The sequence below is a fragment of the Bubalus bubalis genome, chromosome 12 (assembly GCF_019923935.1).
Source record: "Bubalus bubalis isolate 160015118507 breed Murrah chromosome 12, NDDB_SH_1, whole genome shotgun sequence".
Classification (NCBI taxonomy): Eukaryota; Metazoa; Chordata; class Mammalia; order Artiodactyla; family Bovidae; genus Bubalus; species Bubalus bubalis.
In genome coordinates, this window is record NC_059168.1 from 66,952,776 (window position 1) to 66,974,702 (window position 21,927).

Consider the following 21,927-nt stretch of genomic DNA (forward strand, 5'->3'; position numbering starts at 1 on the left):
ATCCAGATATAGTAAGTGAATCTTCAAGCAAAGAACTCTGTAGGACTGTGTTCAAGCAGAGTTCCCTGGGAGGCTGCTTGAATTCCAAATTTTGTTGAGATATATATTTGTGGAGCCAAAGCATGAGCTCCTAAGAAGGGACCTGAATTCTCTACAGCATCTCGATACCCAGTGGGCTCACGGAAATCTTCAGGGGCTAGAATTGCATGAGTTAGAATTTAATTGAGGCAAATATCTGGGACATTTCACATCCACTGACTTGGATCTAAAACATGGATATTTCAACTCTTTGACTATAGTTTGTCAGCAATTGTGTGTCAAAAACAATTCTAAAAACAAAACAATCCACACAAGTTCAGTGGAACCTTAAAGAGCCTCTTGATGAAAGTGAAAGGAGAGTGAACAAGTTGGCTTAAAACTCAACATTCAGAAAACTAAGATCATGGCATCTGGCCCCATCACTTCATGGCAAATAGATGGGGAAGAAATGGAAAGGGTGACAAACTTTATTTATTTATTTATTTATTTTGGGGGGCTCCAAAATCAGTGCAGATGGTGAGTACAGCCATGAAGTTAAAAGACACTTGCTCCTTGGAAGAAAAGTTAGGACCTATCTAGACAGCATATTAAAAAGCAGAGACATTACTTTGCCAACAAAGGTCAATCTAGTCAAAGCTATGGTTTTTCCAGTAGTCATATATGGATGTGAGAGTTGGACTATAGAGAAAGCTGAGCACTGAAGAATTGATGCTTTTGAACTGTGGTATTAGAGAAGACTCTTGAGAGTCCCTTGGACTGCAAGATCAAACCAGTCAATCCTAAAGGAAATCAGTCCTGAATATTCATTGGAAGGACTGATGCTGAAGCTGAAACTCCAATACTTTGGCCACCTGATACAAAGAACTGACTCATTGGAAAAGACCCTGATGCTGGAAAGGATTGAAGGTGGGAGGAGAAGGGGACGTCAGGGGATGAGATGGTTGGATGGCATCACCGACTCAATGGACATGAGTTTGGGTTAACTCCGGGAGTTGGTGATGGACAGGGAGGCCTGGTGTGCTGCAGTCCATGGGGTCACAAAGAGTCGGACACGACTGGGTGACTGAACTGACTGAGGCAGGACTTTTTGTTTCTACCCTGGGGCTTTGGTAACAATGGCTGGATGATCCATTATTGAAGAGAACATCAGGGCTCCCATAGCTGGGATGTTAAGATCAGTAATTCTTGAACAGTCTGGCATGATAAATGAGATATTTAACATACTGTAGGGTAGAGAGAAGCTGCCCCAACCAACACCTTACTTCTGGCTGTGACCATAAGTCCACATGGGTCCTCAAGCTTGAAAAGAAGCCATGTTAGAACATGGACACACCATCTTGGGCTGATTATTCTGGGAGTATCTACTAGTTTAGATTCCAAACCAGAAAATCAGTTCACAAGGCAAAGTACAGGAGAGACATGCATGTTTTAACAGAAAGTCCAAACAATAAAAAACCCAGTGTATCTGTCCCCATGAGAGAAGGGCAGGAGTCTGGTTCAGGGGGGTAGTTTTGAGATCCTCCATGGATGAACTAGTTAAGAGTTCAGAGTTAGGAGTCCAGTTGTAGCCAGTGGGTGGTGGTGAGGCAGGGAAAAGGACCATGGCACCAAGCAAGCAAGCCCCTTCCTCCTGGGGATTTGGGTTAAAGAGAAATGAGCTGCATGCCCAACAAACTTACCTCCATGCTAAAACCATAAGGAGCTGCCATGGGACTATTTCCTTCTCTAAGTGATTATTTGATCTTGGGGAGCACAGAGCATGCATATGTGGGTTAAGAAGGGTCAGTCCTGAGGACTAGAAGGATTCCAAGGTGCAGACTTACATAATCCTATATTCCTATGCCACTTTAGTAGCCGAGGCCCCTTGGGGTCCCATGTAACAAAAGAGAAAATAAAGTCAATGTTGTTCCCAGAATCTTTGAACATTATGTTTACCCTCAGTGCTGGAGGGAATTGGCTATGCACATCTCAAGAGTGTCCCAAAGGGGATATATTTTGGTCAAGGCTTATATAATTGTGTAAAGAATGATCATGAGTACATATGAAACAATAGGACAATTATTAGTAGAGTTGGGATGGGAGAAGCAAGCCTGTCAATATCCCCTTACCTCTTGTTTTATCTTATTTTCTTCTTGAGAAAATACAGCACCTGCCCATTGGCAAGAAAGTGTTCCAGATGGCTTTAGAATTTTCTCAACACTCCAGAATATTTCTTGGATCTTTCCTTATATCTAGCATCTAGAAATCAAAGATGAATACCAACATTTTCTAAATTTTACATGTCAATCAGATAGAAGAATAGTGCAATGAAATATTTTAAGATAAAAGAAAATGTGAATTAATTAACAGTGGGTGATCCTTTGTAATAAGTGTGTATATATGTGCTGTCACTTCAGTTGTGTCTGACTCTTCGTGACCCTATGGACTGTAGCCCACCAGGCTTCTCTGTCCATGGGATTCTCCAGGCAGGAATACTAAAGTGGGTTGCCATAGCCTCCTCCAGGGAATCTTCCCAACCCAGGGATCCAACCCACGTCTCTTATGTCTTCTGTATTGGCAGGCAGGTTCTTTACCACTAGTGCCATTTGTAATAAGTAAAGGAATGCAAATGATTTGTGCTCAATTCTTGAGGACAGAAAACTACTAACACAAAAAGGATTTACTTGAGACCCCTGCTTCTTTAGTAGACAGCCAAGAATAGACCCCCAAATCTAGTTCAAGTCCCTACTTCAACTCTTTACCTCCCTTCCCAGTTTAATTCCCTCACTATAGGACTTCTCTACTATTGAGAAAATCAGACATGGGATGGAGGAACTGTGGGGGTTCCTCTCTAGTCATTAGGTATCTTACCCTACTTCTCAGTGACCAAAATTTCAGATGATACTTGTCTGGGTCATAACACAGCATTGCAAAACACAGTATTGCATTTCAGAAGTGGGCACAGATGACCAGTGTTCAAGGAGATCTCTTGATTCTAGTGGAAAAGAGTTGTAGAATTCTAAATAGACTGTGGTTAATAGTCACGTGGTGGCTCATCTGAAGCACATACACAGCACTGAGCCAGATCTGCCAGACCCTCACTAAGACCCCCAGGACCAGAGCATCTACCCTTTGGATGAAGAAAGGGAATCAGAACCAGTCTTTGAGATTTTAAATATACAACTGAAACATGTCCAAGAGGATGGCTGGGATTCTAATGAAAAACTTTTCAAAGCTTTAAAAGTTTAGGGCTGGGATATGTTCTTCTGGTGAGCTTTTGGGAGACTCCCAGTTGCATTAAACTCAGAGATCTACCATTGATTAGATCAGATCAGTCACTCAGTTGTGTCCGACTCTTTGCGACCCCATGAATTGCAGCATGCCAGGCCTCCCTGTCCATCACCAACGCCAGGATTTCACTCAGACTCACATCCATCGAGTCAGTGATGCCATCCAGCCATCTCATCCTCTGTCGTCCCCTTCTCCTCTTGCCCCCAATCCCTCCCAGCATCAGAGTCTTTTCCAATGAGTCAACTCTTCACATGAGGTGGCCAAAGTACTGGAGTTTCAGCTTTAGCATCATTCCCTCCAAAGAAATCCCAGGGCTGATCTCCTTCAGAATGGACTGGTTGGATCTCCTTGCAGTCCAAGGGACTCTCAAGAGTCTTCTCCAACACCACAGTTCAAAAGCATCAATTCTTTGGCGCTCAGCCTTCTTCACAGTCCAACTCTCACATCCATACATGACCACTGGAAAAACCATAGCCTTGACTAGACGAACCTTTGTTGGCAAAGTAACGTCTCTGCTTTTGAATATGCTCTCTAGGTTGGTCATAACTTTCCTTCCAAGGAGTAAGCGTCTTTTAATTTCAAGGCTGCAATCACCATCTGCAGGATTTTGGAGCCCAGAAAAATAAAGTCTGACACTGTTTCCACTGTTTCCCCATCTATTTCCCATGAAGTGATGGGACCGGATGCCACGATCTTTGTTTTCTGAATGTTGAGCTTTAAGCCAACTTTTTCACTCTCCTCTTCACTTTCATCAAGAGGCTTTTTAGTTCCTCTTCACTTTCTGCCATAAGGGTGGTGTCATCTGCATATCTGAGGTTATTGATATTTCTCCTGGCAATCTTGTTTCCAGCTTGTGTTTCTTCCAGTCCAGCATTTCTCATGATGTACTCTGCATATAAGTTAAATAAACAGGGTGACAATATACAGCCTTGACGGACTCCTTTTCCTATTTGGAACCAGTCTGTTGTTCCATGTCCAGTTCTAACTGTTGCTTCCTGACCTGCATACAAATTTCTCAAGAGGCAGATCAGGTGGTCTGGTATTCCCATCTCTTTCAGAATTTTCCACAGTTTATTGTGATCCACACAGTCAAAGGCTTTGGCATAGTCAATAAAGCAGAAATAGATGTTTTTCTGGAACTCTCTTGCTTTTTCCATGATCCAGCGGATGTTGGCAATTTGATCTCTGGTTCTAAAACCAGCTTGAACATCAGGAAGTTCACGGTTCACATATTGCTGAAGCCTGGCTTGGAGAATTTTGAGCATTACTTGACTAGCGTGTGAGATGAGTGCAATTGTGTGGTAGTTTTAGCATTCTTTGGCATTGCCTTTCTTTGGGATTGGAATGAAAACTGACCTTTTCCAGTCCTGTGGCCACTGCTGAGTTTTCCAAATTTGCTGGCATATTGAGTGCAGCACTTTCACAGCATCATCTTTCAGGATTTGGAATAGCTCAACTGGAATTCCATCACCTCCACTAGCTTTGTTCATAGTGATGCTTTCTAAGGCCCACTTGACTTCACATTCCAGGATGTTTGGCTCTAGGTCAGTGAGCACACCATCGTGATTATCTGGGTCGTGAAGATCTTTTTCATACAGTTCTTCTGTGTATTCTTGCCACCTCTTCTTAATATCTTCTGCTTCTGTTAGGTCCATACCATTTCTGTCCTTTATCGAGCCCATCTTGCATGAAATATTCCTTTGGTATCTCTGATTTTCTTGAAGAGATCTCTAGTCTTTCCCATTCTGTTGTTTTCCTCTATTTCTTTGCATTGATTAGATAGGCCTGTTCATTGAGGACCTGTACTCTAGAATCATTGGCCCCTCTGGGAAGGCTCCTCGGGATCACATAGGGTCACAGGAATTGGCTGGAGCTATCTGAGTCTCAGGCCTGAGACACTCATCCAAACAAGGCCAGAAGCCAGGACCAGCTGGCAAAAGATCAGGAGGCATCCATGAGCAATAGAGACGTCTCCCCACGCTCTTCTTCCTTCCTTCCATCCAACTAATAGGTAGATGCTGGGGAGGCAAATATCCTTCACATTCTCACAATGGAAGCTTGAAGAAAAAAAGTGATGGCAACCCAATATCCAAGGATGATGACTGAGAGATGCACACAGTGCCCTGAGATCCCGGGGCAGGAGCAATGAGCCCCATCTGTGTTGGTCGGAGACAGCAGGCAGAGATCAAGTTGGCTCTTACAGATGAGTAGGAGTTTGCCAGTGTGGACATTGTGTGTCTCAAGCAGATGGAATGTATAAAGGCTGAGAAGCTGGAATAGAAAGTTTTACTGGAAAAGGTTTATTTTCTCCTTCTGCATCTCCCCAACTCCCCACTCCTCGACCCTGTAGGCTTTATGCTGCTGCCCCCCAAAACTACTTCTTTTCCCCAAACAAAGCATTTCTGGATTTATTAGAGGAGGAGTTGAATATTTTTTCAAATGCTGATTTGCCATCCTTCAAGGGATTGCCTGTTCTGATCCTTTGTCTATTTTTGTATTGTTTGCCTTGTTAACATTTACTTGTACCGATTTACATATACTAGACACTAATCTTTTGCCACTTATTTTTGTGGCAAACATCTTCTCTCAATCTCTTCCTCATCTTTGCTTTTGTCATCCTTATCTTTTGTCATCCAGAATTTTAGACACTTATAATAGTCATAATCTTTTTGTAAAGAACAATTCCTACTTTTTGTATTTGGTTAAGGGAACTCTTCACTAACTTGATGACATAAAAATCTTCTATAATTCACCCAATGGATTGAAAGTTTTGTTTTTCCTATTAGGTTTTAATACACCTAGGGTTACATTTGGTATGAGATAGTGATCTGATTGGTTGTTTCCAATTAGAAATCCATTGTCACAGCAGTGACATGGAAGGGTTTATTCTCCCTCCACAGTTTGAATCACCTCTTTCCCTATGTATTATAGCAAGACCTTACATACATTGAGGTGTGGATGTAGTTTTCCATTTTACTCCATTGGCTCTACTCTTACATATCATGTGTATGGGGTTGCTATATTCGATAGGGCAGGCTTTCCAACTTTGTTCTTTTTCATTATTACCTTGATTACTTTTATAACTTTAATCTTCATTTCATTTTTGAAGTCAGTTTTTGAGTTTCACAAAACATTTTTTCAGAATTTTTCCTAGAATTGAAGTTATAGGTTAACTTAGAGAACTTCCATATCCTTTTGATAAGTAATATTGCAGTGTTTGACCATAACATATTGTATCACTTCTGTTCAGATCAGACAGACATATCATTACTGGATGTGGGGCAGAAAAAAAATAGATTTTACTCATAGAGGTGGAATACGCTTAACCAGAATAAGAATTCCTAGACATATTGAATCACAGAAAAAAAAGGCATAAAATTTACTTTGCACAGATTCATCTTAAAGATCTATAAAATAGTCTGAAACAAAAATAACAATAACTTTCTAGAAGTTAAAATTAAGGTAGATGAGCACATAAAAATAAAAGCTATCTGAAACCAGTGGAAAATGTTTTCAGTACAAAATGTCAGAGTCAAAAAAGCAAACTAACCTCAACAATTATGACAGGCAGAAATGCAGAGCTCAGCTGAAACAGATCCTTAATAAAAGGAAAAAAACATTGAGTCTACAAAAGAGTACGTTAAAATAGAAAAAGCTACTATGAAGTCAGTGCAACAGATTGAGTATGAGCACTATGAAAAATACTTATAAGCTGAATTGAAGCAGTAGTAAGTGGTATCAGTGAAACAGAAGTCAACTGTGGGAAATAAGCCCATTTCCAAATCTAAAGTGCTATGATTCCATATGTCTTAGAGAAAGTTTCCCTCTTTTTTTTTTCAGTAAAAAGATCCCTTTTTAATGATGAGGGGCTGTATCATTTTTCTTCTTTTAAGTATTAGTATGACTAAATACATTCAGTTCAGTTCCGTTCAGTTGCTCAATCATGTCCGACTCTTTGCAACCCCATGAATTGCAGCACGCCAGGCCTCCCTGTCCATCACCAACTCCCAGAGTTCACTCAAACTCATGTCCATCCAGTTGGTGATGCCATCCAGCCATCTCATCCTCCATCGTCCCCTTTTCCTCCTGCCCCCAATCCCTCCCAGCATCAGAGTCTTTTCCAATGAGTCAACTCTTCGCATGAGGTGGCCAAAGTACTGGATCCTTAAATTTTGAACTATCAATATCTTACTGAAATAAATCACCAATGAACTAATTAGCATTCTTTTGAATTCCTGCTGGATTTGTTTTGCTAATATTTTTTTTAGAGACTTTGAATTTGTATTTACCAATGAATTTTGACTCTTTTGAGGAGTGGAATTTGTTTTTCTTTGTCTATTTGGGCATATAGTTTGTGCCAATTTCATTTGAATGAATTGGAATACTATTTCTTCTCTAATCAGAGCAATAAATTGCACAAAAATAACTATTCCTTAAAGCTGTGAAACTAACCTGTGAATCTGGCTGGGCCCAGGAATTTTCTTGACATATGAGTGTCTAGAGTAGGGGTGGTAAGGAGTCGGAGGTGGAGTGAAGAGAGTTCTTTACCAAAGTTTCTCAGAATTCTAAAATTAATTCTAAGCATCCTTTCAGGTAATTTCCAAAGTTATGGAAGTTTCAGATGGTGAGCCCTGTTAAAGGATAGATCAACTGTGAAAGAATAGAATATATGACACAAGGTAAAGACAAATGAACACCTGATTAAATCACATCTGCTTTATCTCCCTAGGTCAGGAAGTGTGCTACACCACTGGAATGAAATCTATTACTTTGTGGAACAGTTGGCTCATAAATTCATCAGGTGAGAAATATGTAGCTCTTGGCCATAAGTAAACCCAGCCTATGTTTGCTATTCTAATTACTGACTAGTTTGGGGGTGCTTTTTGACAAAGGTAGAATCTCAGACCTTGGAAGAAAGACTTGCCTTTGTTTTCATCTTTGCCACATGTCAGACTATTTTGTTTGTTTTTAAATAGAATAACTTGATTATGTGTTTTCAAGAGGAGCCCAATTTGGTTATAAGATCAACATTTTAACTTTCTTCCTCTCTTGTCAAATAATATCCTTCTAGAAGGATCATTAACATTTTCTTTCACAGTGCATTATGCTGGAGAAATTGGCTCATTCTAGCTGGACCCATGTGTATGGTGTAAGGTCATCTTACACCTTATGGAGTGTAAAGTGACCAATTCATCCCAGTTTGCCCAGAACCTCCTTGGTTTTAGCATTGAAAGATTCATACCCTGGGAGCTCTCCTCAATCCTCGGCAAACCACCATGCTTGTTCAGCCTGGCTATGTGCCCTGTGATATAGAATACTCTGAGCATTCTCAACCATGTGTCCAAGAGAGGACAATGAAATTTTGAATGTCGGCACTGTAAACGTTGCAGGGGTCTTAGCAGTCTAGTAATGTAGACTCCCACTAGTAAAAGAAAGGAGGTCATTTTACCCTCTTTGGGTGCAGCTGCCAAACGACAACACAGCTGTGATAGCGTTCACCTATATGCTAGAGTTTAAACCAGTTGTCCAGGTCTTTGGTAAAAATTGTTCTGGATGTTGTAAATTTGAAAGCAACTCCACTTCTGCTTTGTGGCCTCTGTTGAGTCTTCCAGCCAATGTAAGTAGCCATATACATCTTCTGTGAGTGAGATTTTTTTTTTTTTTAACTCAGGAGACAAGTTGTCCTTTGAGACCAGGGTACTGATAAATGTGTTCCCTGCAAATTCACCTTCTGTCTCCACATGTACCCATCTGCCTGACCAGAGGGAGCAGGGTAAGGGGTGTCCTCTCTGTGATGCCAAAAATTGGAAACTAGAGCAAGTAGCCGGAGAAGGCGATGGCACCCCACTCTAGTACTGTTGCCTGGAAAATCCCATGGGCGGAGGGGCCTGGTGGGCTCCAGTCCATGGGGTCGCTAAGAGTTGGACACGACTGAGCAACTTCACTTTCACTTTTCACTCTCATGCATTGGAGAAGGAAATGGCAACCCACTCCAGTGTTCTTGCCTGGAGAATCCCGGGGACAGAGGAGCCTGGTGGGCTGCTGTCTATGGAGTCGCGCAGAGTCGGACACGACTGAAGCGAGTTAGCAGCAGCAGCAGCAGCAGAGCAAGTAGCATATAAGCCCAGATGAATGGAGAAAACAGAAGCTGGGAGGAGATGGAGGGGGAAAACTGAGGGAAAGGAGAGAAACAAAATATTTAAGAGACTCATAGAAGCTTAGAATTGAAAGGAATAACTTTCCAAGCTATCCTAAGAGCTACCCACTAACTGCCAGCTTGAAAAGCTCTGGTGAGAAACTGCTGCCTTTTGAGGCAAATGCAAACCCAATAGTTGGACAGTTCCAGTTTCCTTTTGTTGTTGACCCATAATGTCCCTTCCTACACTCTCATCCAGGAGTGATATAAAACAAATCTACCTCCAGATACTTGGGAGTCTCTGCTATGTTTCTATTTGCTCTGATGATTTTCTGTTTCCTCTAAAGCAAAGGAGTCTCCTGAAAAAAGATTTGAAGTTAGACAGGTGTGGAGTTGCATCCAAGCTCCACTGGGCAACCAAAGCAACTGACTCACCTTGGTTGAACCTCAGTTTACATGTGAAAATTATAAGAGAAAATGTGCTCAAAGCAACAAACCCAGCACCTGACTTAGAGTGGGCACTCCACACTTCTCTTCCCCAGTTCCTTCAGCACCTCCAGACACTTTGCTATTTTAGATTCAAAGAAATTAGAGGTAGGGATTGAGGAAACTAAGAGACCATTTAATCCAGTTGTTTGTTTTATAGACAAAGAAACTAAGGACCAGAGTAGTTGATATGGCTTAATCCAGACCACGAGGCACTTTCCTGGTTTGTTTGTTTTTTGGTCTGTGCCATGAGGCATGTGAGATCTTAGTTCCCCAACCAGGGATCAAACTGGTGTCCCCTGCAATGGAGGCATGGACTCTTAACCACTGGACCACCAGGGAGTTTCCACCTTCCTTTCAATGTCTCCTCTGGTCCTCTTTGGCTATGGACCCCCATTAAAATGTGGCACCTGGACACGACTGCCATGCAGACTCCAAAAGGAGGAACTGTCTTTTGTTAACTGCTGCAGGCCCAGGGCCGCCAATAGTGCCCAACATACAGTACATGCTCATTCAATACCATAACTTTTCACCATATTCTTTAAACCCTCGTACTACACCTCACACCCATCACTCTCAGCAAAGAACTTCACCTGCTGTTCCACCAAAAGCCCAGAGAATAGCAGACAAGGGATTACCTCTTACTCTAATCCTCCTCTTAAAAGATATATTCATGCCTTCCCATTGTCTCTGAGATTCAAGTATCCCCTTTATTTAATGCCAGTCTTTTTCCATTAGTCCATTTTATCCCATTGTCTCCAGTATTCCCCCAGGTCTTTGTTTCTTTCTTGTATTTTTCTCTACCTTTCCTCTGGCTCCATTTCCATTGCCAATAGATAAAATCTCATTTAAAAAAAAATGAATTTCCTGGTCCTGTCTTCCTATAGATGCTACCTTCTTTCCCAGTTTCTCACTAAAATATCCTTAAAGACTGTCTGGCTCCATCCTTACTTCTCATTCATTCCTTAACCCATTCCCATCTGTTTTATCCCCACCCTTACATCTGCTTACTCTCAGCACAGTCCCAAAGTGATGCTCAATAGGACAAATCCATTGAGAGCCATGTAGTGCTTGCTCTGCTGGTTAGAGGCACTTCATTGGATTCAGATTTATCTCTCCTTGAAATCCTCTCCTTCGCTGACTTCTGGCTCACCTTTCATCCACTGACCGGAGCCAGGCCTTTAAATGTTAGTGTTGGTTCTAGGTTAGGCTTCCTTCCCATCTCCCTGCTGACACTCTGAACAATTTTACTCACATTAGTATGCTGAGAATTCCCAAATTATGTCTTCAGCCCAAACTCATATACCAGTTACTGTTTGGAGACCTGCATTTCCCACATTTCAAATTCATTCTTTCCAGTGCTTAATAATTCTCTATAAGGTAGGCAGTATAACCTGGTGGTGAAGAACCCAAGTTCTAGAATCAGAATGCTTGGTTTTAAGCCCAAAGTTCACCACTTTCCCACTATGTGACCTTGGGAAAATTATTTTATCTTTCAGAGTCTCAATTTCCTTTTGTGGAAAATAAAGATTGGTAATAGTAATGATCTCATAAAGTTGTTACAAGTTTAATGAGATAATACATGGGAATCACTTACAGTAGTGCCTGACACATAGTAGGCACATCATTGGACTGGCGATTATTATATTATTATGAAACTTATGATTGTTATTATCACTTGTGATGTAATGTCCTCAGCACTGGTGAAGTAGTACCAGGCAGCCTGATGCCATGGACAGAGAACCCAGGTCTTTCTCAAGAGGCCAATTTCAACTCACCAGGTGTTGCTTGGGCTCCTTCTATGTATTACAGACCATGCTAAGGGTTTCCAAAGATGCATTGAACATAAGGTAATGGAGGTAAACTTTATCTTGGAGGCAATAGAAGCCATTGGAGGTTTGATAGAGATGACAAGATGAGTGACAATATCTGATTTATATTTTAGGAAAATAATTCTGGAAGCAGTGTGAGGAATGAATTGGAGCAAGGAATGATGATCAGCTGGGTCACCAACTAGGAAACAATTACTGTTGTCAGGAAAAGGGGAACAGGTTTGGGGAAACATTTTAGGAAGTGGGAACTATAAGATCTGTGGCCAGGTCAGATATGAGAAATTATTGCATCATGAAGAAATAGGTTGATATTATGAAACCAGCTGGCTACCTAGAGAGAGCCCCAAAGGGTGGCATTCCCGTGGTGGATCCATGGTAGTGTGACAGTCCATCTTGCAGACAAAAAGTTACGTTTGTCCTCACCCGAGGGTTATCCTATCTTTCAGAGTGTGGATTTTACATTGATAAAGTTCCCAATCACTGCCATGTAAAAACCATGCTGATGTATTCATTAATCATGAGAAGTTCTAACTACCAAGTAGAATAGTTATTCTTGTGGCCCATCCGCATATGCTCTCCTTACAAGGTAACCTCCTTAGAAAGCCAAATAGAGATGACAAATTGATTGTGATCCTACTTTCCAAGTAAAATAAACTGTATAATATTGATGACTAATGGCATAAAGCTGCCACTGCCTAAGACACTCCATTCATTATAGGATACACCAGCCTATAGCGGAGACACCCGCAAATTTTTCTGTTGGGATCCTGAATTGTATAGACAGGATGCAAACCAGTCTTCTAGGGGCACACTTCAGACATAGCGGAGGAAAGTGATGAGCTTTAGCTTTCTTACTTATAATCCACATTCACTGAGTGATGGTGTCAAATCAGAAGCAGCTTCCAGGAAGACAAAGAGAGTCTTCTCTTTGATCCACAGCTTCAGGTTTTCTGGTGGCCGAATACTTGCAACACCAGCTGTGGAAGTGCCCTTTGGGTTGTAGGTTGGCGGCTCTGGCAGCCATAATAAAAGGGAAGAAAGAGGGGGAAGCCTAGAAGGGAATGGCATTCCACTGGGTCTCTTTCTGCCCTAATAGAAGTGCTTTTCCTTCCAGCCCACAGCTAAGAATGTCCTTTATTGTCTTCTCTACTCAAGGAACAACCCTAATGAAACTCACAGAAGACAGGTAAGTATGCTCCCCATCTCTGTCATTACAAAATCCATCTTTTCTTGAGTAGTTCTGATATTTGTGCCCTCCTGCCAGCCTTGACCTGTTTTTTTAATCAAATAGTTCTCTTCACTTATGCCTTGAACTTTGCACATTGACCCATCTGCTAATTTACTCTGTGATGACTTTGATAGAATTTCCTGCTGTTGGTGAAACTTTATAAATGACTGAATCACATTAAGGTAAATCTTACCTTGGTGACTCAGTCTGCTGACGTGGAGCAAAATGTTAGCAAACCACATTCTTAGGGGACTATATTTTCTTTTCTTTAAATTAGATTTATTTTGTGGATTGAGCACTGTGAAAGCACCAAGAACTTGAAATATCATCATCCATAATTATAAAGGCAGGAAATAGAAAGGGAGGGCTTACAGTACCACAAGATAAAAGACAATTTGAATCAGGTGTGGAAAAATGTTTTTGACATAAAAGGATTATTTAGACCTAGCGTAACACAAACATTGTTTGGGGTTTTACCACTTGTAGGTGAAAACTAGCAGTAACAGAGACGTGTCATTTATTCACAGCTAGGGTGGCATATAGGAGATGACATTTTTCCTGAGTTAATGATTCTGTGTTTTAAAAAGTGGTATGGTCCACATGAGAGAGGCCCCAGGGTGGGGCACTCTTGGGATTATTGACTGACTTATGTGAACAGGATGGAGAAAGGGAGGAATAGCAAGTACAGGGAGGGCAAAGGACTTTATTCTATACCATTCTTCTAGAAATGAGAATAGGACTAACAGGATGGAGTAAGGTTTCCTGGAATTTGCACTCACACAGCAATCTAGTCCTTGTTTTTCTCCATGTCTTTGCTTCCCATCTGTAACAAAAATAGTCCTCCGTACCACATGGAATTTCCAAATCCTGTTACACCTTCAGCAGTGTCTATTATATGCACTTATGCCATATGAGACTCACTGAAACCCCATTTTCAAAATAGAGGTTTCTTATGACAGAAGGGGAAACTGAGCCATATCTTGTTCCTAAGAAAAGAGCAGAACCCACTGTAGATCCAGGCTGCACATCCTTTCTGCTCCACCTGCTGGTAATCAGAGACTCATGACACCCAAGAAGCCTGTGTGACTTCCCTTCAGTATTGGCCAAGGATTTTAAGAAACTCCAAGACACTGTCTCTACCCTGTGGACCACATGCAAGACTCCTAATCTCTCTCAGTCTTTATATATGATAATATCGCGGTCTTAATTTACAAAGATGTCTTTTCTTTAGAGAAAACTCCTCTCTTAGCCATTCTTCACATCCTCCTGCAACCCAAGGCTGCCTAATGCTGTGTTATGCTGATTCCACTCTCTCCATGCCTGAGAGTTTGGCAAGAGACCAAGATCACACATCCCTTGTGGATATTTTGTGTGCTACTGCTCATAGCCTCTGGGAAGTTGGAGAGGTCGAGGAAGGTCACAGATTTATAAACACTATTAGAACGCCGAGGCTTTCAGACCCATTTTGTTTATGCTAGTTCAAATTAGTCATCTGAATCCTACTTTGAATCTAGTTTTTTGTGCCTTTACTACTCTTAGTATCTTGTGCCAAGGAGAAGGCTGGGATTCGAATCTCTACTTTTCTGGATGCAGCATTTAATATTAAAGGATGAAGATACATCAAATAACAGCCAGAAATACCTTGCTAAAGGCTGAATGATTTAGGATTAGCAGATATAAACTATTATATAGAAAATGGATAAACAACAAGGCCCTACTGTATAGCACAGGGAACCATGTTCAATATCCTGTGATAAACCGTAATGGAAAAGAATATGAAAAGAATGTATATAAGTGAATCACTTTGCTGTCCAGGAGAAATTAACACAACATTGTAAATCAAACAAAGACTGAAAGAGTTTTATGTGGTGACCTCTTGGCCTAAACTACAGATCAGCTGGTGAAGCATGGCAATGGTTCGCTGACACATACATCCCTAACCTTGTCAGCCTGTGGAGAGATGTGGGCAAGCCAGAAAGTATTTAAAATACTTCCTCATGAGATTGGTGTAACGAATTAGGCTTTAAAGCTCCCAAACTGATAGTTTCTGAAATACATAATTTTCAGAGTTTTAGTTTATATTTTTTGAAATATAATAAATATTTATATTTATTATGAAGATCAATTGTCTCATTTGATCTTCATAATATCCCTGCAAGACAGGGAAAGATGCATTATTAGACCTGTATAATAATGTGGAAACTTACAGAATTTTTAAAAACTTGCTGAAAAACAAGACATGAATTAGAGATTCTTATTTCAACAAGAGCAAAAGATTTGGGGCATATTAAAAGAAATAATATCAAAGGTACATTTGAAACCAATTCTTGGCATCAGGTCCACACAGGAAAACCAGGGGAAGGTTGGACTAATACAATGAAAAATAATTATGTAAAGTATTATTTTTCACTGACTAAAGATTTTGTTTTTCTCTTTACCTTTAGTTTCTCAGCAGTTTGATTATGATATGTCTGCCATAGCTGGTCTTTTTCTTTTTTTTGCTTGTTTTTTGAGTTTTTCCTATTTTGGCTTTGCTGAACTCCTTGAATTTAGAAATTTATGACTTGGATCAAATTGGGTGTCTCTGTAGCCGTTATTTTTCAAATAGTTTTTTCTGCACTGGTCGTTTTCCCCTCTCCTTCTGGGATCTCAGTGACATACATGTTAAACCTTTTGGGTGTTATTCCACATGTCCCTGAAGTTCTGTTCAATTGTTTTTTGCAATTTTCTTTCTGTTCTTTATACTAGATTGTTTCTGTCATTCTATCTTCATATTGACTTTCCTCTATCATCTCCATGCTGCTGCTTAGCTCATCTACTGAATTTCTAAGTGCAGATACTGTATTTTTTCAATCCTAAAATGTCTATTTGGTTCTTTTAAAAAATTTTCCTCTGCTGAGAATTTCTTTCCTTTTATTTTAGGTGTGTTTACCTTTACCTCATGGATTATATTGTTGTTATAGTTATATAACTATAATACTATGACTATAAAAATAGTTATTTTAACTCCTATTATATAATAACTATTATAACTGATAATCCCAGTAGCTCAGGATTGGCTTCTTGTCTTCTCTCTTGAGACTTGGTCACATTTTCCAGGTGATTTGTATGTCAAACAATTTTAGGTTATATTCTAAAAGTTTTTAATATTAGATTGTTAAGACTGAGTCATATTCAAATCCTATAGAGAATGCTGATTTGTTTGTTTGCTTTAGTTGGCAATTGCCATGGCGAAGTTCATATCACAAGTTCTATCTCTTCTGTGGGTGGTGGTTTTTCTTTTGGTTCAGTTTTCAGTTTTTGCTAAGTTGCTTTGGGTCTCTGCTGCACACGTGCGGTTCAGACATGAGCCCGGGACTTACACAGCTTCATACACAGTTAGAAGGATCCCCTTTTCCAGCTCTCTCCTCTCTAGGATTTCCCACACACTAATTTTCTCAGTGAGGGCCCCCCTTTCCAAGTCTTCCAGCAAGAAAAACAGGGTTCCTCGTGGAGTTTTGATCACCACATTGCTGTGTGCAGTTCTGTACCAGGCCACCCTTGGGACAAAGCCAGGAGTAATAAAAGAGAATAGAAATGGGATTTCCTCCACATTCTTTGGACCACAGGGACCTCTTTTCCCAGAGGCCAAAAATATGGGGACTTTCTTAGTTTTTCAGGTGACATCCCAGGCTACTGCCATGTGACTGAGACCACCCTCAGATTAAAGCTGTGAAGGAAATGAAGGAAAAAAAATTGGAATTCATTCCTGTATGGGTTATTTCTCTAGGTTTTAACTCTCCAATTCACCTGAATTTTTTGCTTTTCAGAGTTTTACTGTGTTTGCTTTCTTCATTTGTCCAGACATTTTTACAATCAACAGAAGAGACAGCAAATTTAACTCCATCTTACCTGCTGCTGCTTCAGTACTACAGATAAGGACACTGAAATTCAGAGAGTTTAGACAACTTGTTCAGGTCACAGAATGAAAATGGCAGAACTGGCATTCTGGTTCTGGATTCTGGATTCAGTCCAGCTCATGTGCTTTGCATTCTATCATGCTGCTCTTTCACGATTTCTTGGCGTCCTCAGTTTGAAAAATAATTGACAATGTGTAGCAAGTTTTTTTATTAATTTAAGTTAATTTAAGTTAATTTAATATTATAATATAATATAATATAATATATATAATAATATAATATAATATTATATTATATAATATAATAAAATAATATAATATAATAATAAATTAATTAATATTAATTTAAGTTAATTTAAGTGTTATTAGAATACATTACTTTAGTGTTAACTATTGCACGTGAGTCCCTAAAAACTCCCTGGATGGTCTTTTTCCTTATCTTAATAGAAAAATGCTTCAAATGTTTTGTCATTTGAAATGAGACCATGTCAAGGAAGTCCAACTCTTCCTATAAAAGAAACCAGAAATAGATACTCGATTTAGTTAAATGCATTTTTGGTATCTATTGAGATCATATTTTTTCTTTGACCTAACTAATACAGTGAAATGCATTGAAAAGATATTTTACTACCAGGTCAGATGCATTTCTGGTTACGCTTGGTTATGATATTTTATTATTTTAAAGTAGAGCTGAATTCTGTTTTCTGTATTTTATTCAGAAATTTAAAATCAGTATTCATAATTATGATTGGGCTACTATTTTCCTTTATATAACTACCTTTAGTTACAGTACTTTTTAATAATTTTTTTACATTATTACTTCTAGAATTAACCTGATATAAGGTATGAGGTCCATCATTTTTCTCCAGGTGTTTAGGTGGTTTTTCTAACACCGTTTAGATCCTGGGTAAAACTTTACTACTGATTTAAAAGTTTAAACTTTCTCATAGGCTTGGGTCCTTTGCTGGTTTTCTATTCTGATGTATTGCATTTGTCTGTTCTTATGCTAGCACCTCATTATTTTAATTAGTTTTAACATCTGAAAGATAAGTCCTTCCTTACCTCTTATCCTGGGTGAAAATCTGGTCTTTAAGTGACTGGGTCTCTTTTTCCCTACCATGTGCACTTCAAGTAATTATTTAAATTATTAAATATTCCAAAATATACCTGAGTTTTCACTTGAATTGTATGAAAAGTACAGAATAATCTGAACAAAATAGCATTACATTATTACTGTATCTATTTTCTTACTTAAGGATATATCACTTCTCTTTTATGTCCCCCTGTAAGGTTTTGATATTTTCTTCAAATCAGTCTCATGCAGTATTCATTAGGCTTATTCTTAGACATTTAAAATTTTTGCTTCCATCGTGAATGAATTTCTTTTCTGTTGTATTTTCTAAACTGTTGTTCACTATAAAGCAATTAATCTATAGCTTGGGATCCATGGGCTTTTACTGAACTCCATAAAATTATTTTTTAAAATTTGCAAGTCAAGGAGATTATAATTTGCAACAAAACAGGCCGATGCCTCCCAAACAGTTAAGAAATACTTGCCTGGGGAAAATCGTTGCTTTGTAGATTTATTTCTTATCTCAACATTTTAAAGAATCATTTTATTAATTCTAGTATTTTTCTACTTTTGGATTAGTTTTCTAGCAAGATAGTTACATTATTTGCAATGAATGAAAACACCTGTCCTCTTTTCTAATATTTATAGCTGTTATGCCTCTTGGGTATCTTGGGTTGTTTGTTTTTTGATATCGAGTTGTATGAGCTATTTGTATATTTTGCATATTAACCCATTGTCAGTCACATCATTTCTTTTCCATTGTATTCATATCCATTGTATATTTTATTTGTGATAAAATGTACGTCCATAAAGCTTAACATTTTAAACATTTTTAAGCATACAATGCTGTGGCAGTAAGTTGTGCAACCATCACCACTATCCAAGTCCAGAACTTTTTCATCATCCTAAACTGAGACTCTCCCAGTCCCTGGTAAAGTCTGTTCTACCATCTATCTCCCTGGATTTGTCTGTTTTAGGTACTTCATATAAGTGGAATTGTTTAATTTGTGTTCGTGTTTGGCTTATTTCACTTAACATATCTTAAAGGTCCATCTATATTGTAGCATGCATCAGAATTTTGTTCATTTTCAAGGCCAGAATAATAATGCATTTTGTTTATCCATTTATTTGTCAATGGACATTTGAGTCGTTTCCATCTTTTGGCTGTTGTGAATAATGCTGCTATGAATATTAGCATGTAAATATCTGTTCAAGTCCCTGCGTTCAGTTATTTGGGGGCATACACTAGAAGTAGAACTGCTGGATTATATAGTAATTCTGTGTTTCATTTTTTGAGGAAATGTCATAGTGTTTTGTGTTTTCCACAGTGGGCTCACCATTTCACATTCTTACCAACAATGCATAGAGATTCTGATTTCTTCACATTCTTATTGATCATTTTCTGATTTTTTTAAAAACTGAGATAACTTTGGTTTATAATATTATGTAAGTTTTATTTGTACAACATATATTTCTACTTCAGTGTACACTACAACATGGACACCATTACAAATTTAGTTTCCATTCATCACCATAGTTGATCCTCTTTAGCCATTTCACATTCACTTACAATACCTTCCCCTCTGACAGTTACTCTGTTCTTTGAATCTACATGTTTGTTTTTGGTTGGTTTGGTGTATTCACTTATTTTTGTTTGTTTGCTTGACTTTTATATTCCACATATGAGTGAAGTCGTACAGTATTTATCAGTCTTTCTTCGTCTGATTTATTTTCTCTGAAAATTTCTCCGAAATGATTTATTTCATTTAGCATAGTATCCCCTAGGTCCATTCATGCTGTTGCAAATGGCAGGACTTTTTATGCACTTATCTTGTCATGACTGAGTGGTATTCCACTGTGTATTCCTCTCCATACAGACACACACGTATACGCACATATTCTTATCCATTCATGTTCTTTATTCGTGTCATGTTCATCCATTGACAGTCACTTAGGTTGTTTCTATACATTGGCTATTGTAAGTAATGCTAATACTATGATGAATATGGGGCACATATATCTTTTCTTATTAGTGTTTTCATATTCTTTGGATAAATACCCAGAAGTCAAGTCGCTGATAGTTCTATTCTTAAGTTTTTGAGGAAGACCCGTACTGTTTTTCATTAGTAGCTGTACCAATTTACGTTCCCATCAACAGTGTTTGAGAGTTCCCTTTTCTCCACATCCTTTCCAACACTCTTTATTTCTTGCCATTTTGTTAATAGCCATTGAACAGGCATGGGGGAATATTTCATTATGGTTTTAATTTGCAATTCCCTGGTAATTAGTGATGTTGAACGTCTCTTTGTGTGCCTGTTGACTACCTGTATGCCTTTGGAAAAATGTCAATTCAGGTTCTCAACTCATTTTTAAATTGGGTTGTTTTGTTGTTGTTGAGTTGTATGAGTTCTTTGTGTTTGGATATTAATCTCATATCAGATATGAAGCTTTTTAGTTTGATGTAGTCTGGTTTGCTGATTTTTTTGTTTCCTTTGCCTGAGGATATATGCTCAGAAAGATATTGTTAAGACCGGTGGCAAAGAGTCTACTACCTATGTTTTCTTCTAGGAATTTATGGTTTCAGGTCTTACATTCATTTTTAATCCATTTAATCTGGTGGGTTTTTTTTTTCTTTTGTAATAGCCATCCCAATGGGTATGAAATGGTATCTCATTGTAGTTTTTATTTGTATTTCCTTAATGATGATGAATGTTGAGCATTTTTTCATTTGTTTATTGGCACATTCGTTTATCTTCTTTAGAGAAATGTCTGTTCAAGTCCTTTGCCCATTTTTTAATTGGGTTGTTTTTTATTGTTGTCATTGAATTCTAAGAGTTCTTTACATATTCTGGATATTAAGCCCTAATTAAATACATGACTTACAAATATTTTCTCCCATTCTGTGAGCTATCTTTTCACTGTGCTGATAGTGTCTTTTAATATATAAAATTATTTAATTTTGATTAATCCATTTTATCTATTTTTTTATTTGGATGCTTTGTGCTTTTGGTTTTACATTTCAAGAAATCATTGCCAAATCCAAGGTCATAAAGCTTTCCCCTTTGTTTTTTCTAAGAGTCTTATAGTTTTAGCTTTTACATTTAGGTCTTTGATCCATTTTGAGTTAATTTTTGCTTATGGTTTGAAATAAGGGCATAATTTCATTATGTTGAAAATAGATATCCAGTTTTCCCAGCACCTTTTGTTGAAAACACTATCTTTTCCCCCATTCAATGGGTGGCACTCTTGTTGAAAATTATTTGACCGTATATGCAAAGTTTTATTTCTGGGCCTCTGTTCTATTCCATTGGCCTGTACATATGTCCTTATGCTAGTACCAAACTGTTTCAATTACTATTGCTTTGTAGCAAGTTTTGAAACCAGGAAGTATGAATCTCCCAACTTCTGCTCTTTTCCAAGATTGTTTTGGGTATTTAGATTCCTTTGAGATTCCTCATGAATTTTAGGATAAGTTTTCCTGTTTCTGCAGGAAAAAAAAGGTCATTGGAATTTTGACCGAGATTGCATTGAATCTGTAGATCACTTTGAGTAGTATTGTCATCTCAACAATATTAAGTCTTCTGATCCATGAACATAGGCTGTCTTTCCATTTATTGAGGCATTCTTTAATTTGTTTCATTAGTGCCATTGCATTTTTAAACTGACAAATAATATCTTTCAACCCTATGAATATTTTTCTGATCCTGAATTTTTCTTTGTGTGTGGAGGGGCACACACTATCATTGTGTTAGAGATGATATATCTTTATCATGAATGTGAATTAGAATTGCTTTATGTGTCCCCCTGTTTCTTATATGAGTTTGCTTCAGAGGAAATTTTCTTAACTTTCTTAAATTGCACCTCTTCTTTCCATCTTATGAGAACTTTTCTTAGTAGAGTGACTCAAAAGAGGAACAACTACATTTACTAGGATTTGAGATGAGTTCTGTCAGAGATCATGTAAAT

The 21,927-nt window shown here is 38.5% G+C and overlaps 1 protein-coding gene across 1 annotated transcript in view; it reads left to right on the forward strand.

Annotated features, from left to right (window-relative positions):
- Window positions 1–21,927, forward strand: part of ANTXR1 (ANTXR cell adhesion molecule 1) — a 258,924-nt gene that overhangs the window by 20,655 nt on the left and 216,342 nt on the right. Inside the window, exons 2-3 of the mRNA XM_006049074.4 lie at window positions 8,039–8,110; window positions 12,878–12,949. Of these exons, the coding sequence (XP_006049136.1) occupies window positions 8,039–8,110; window positions 12,878–12,949 (144 nt within the window). The remainder of the gene's footprint in view (window positions 1–8,038; window positions 8,111–12,877; window positions 12,950–21,927) is intronic.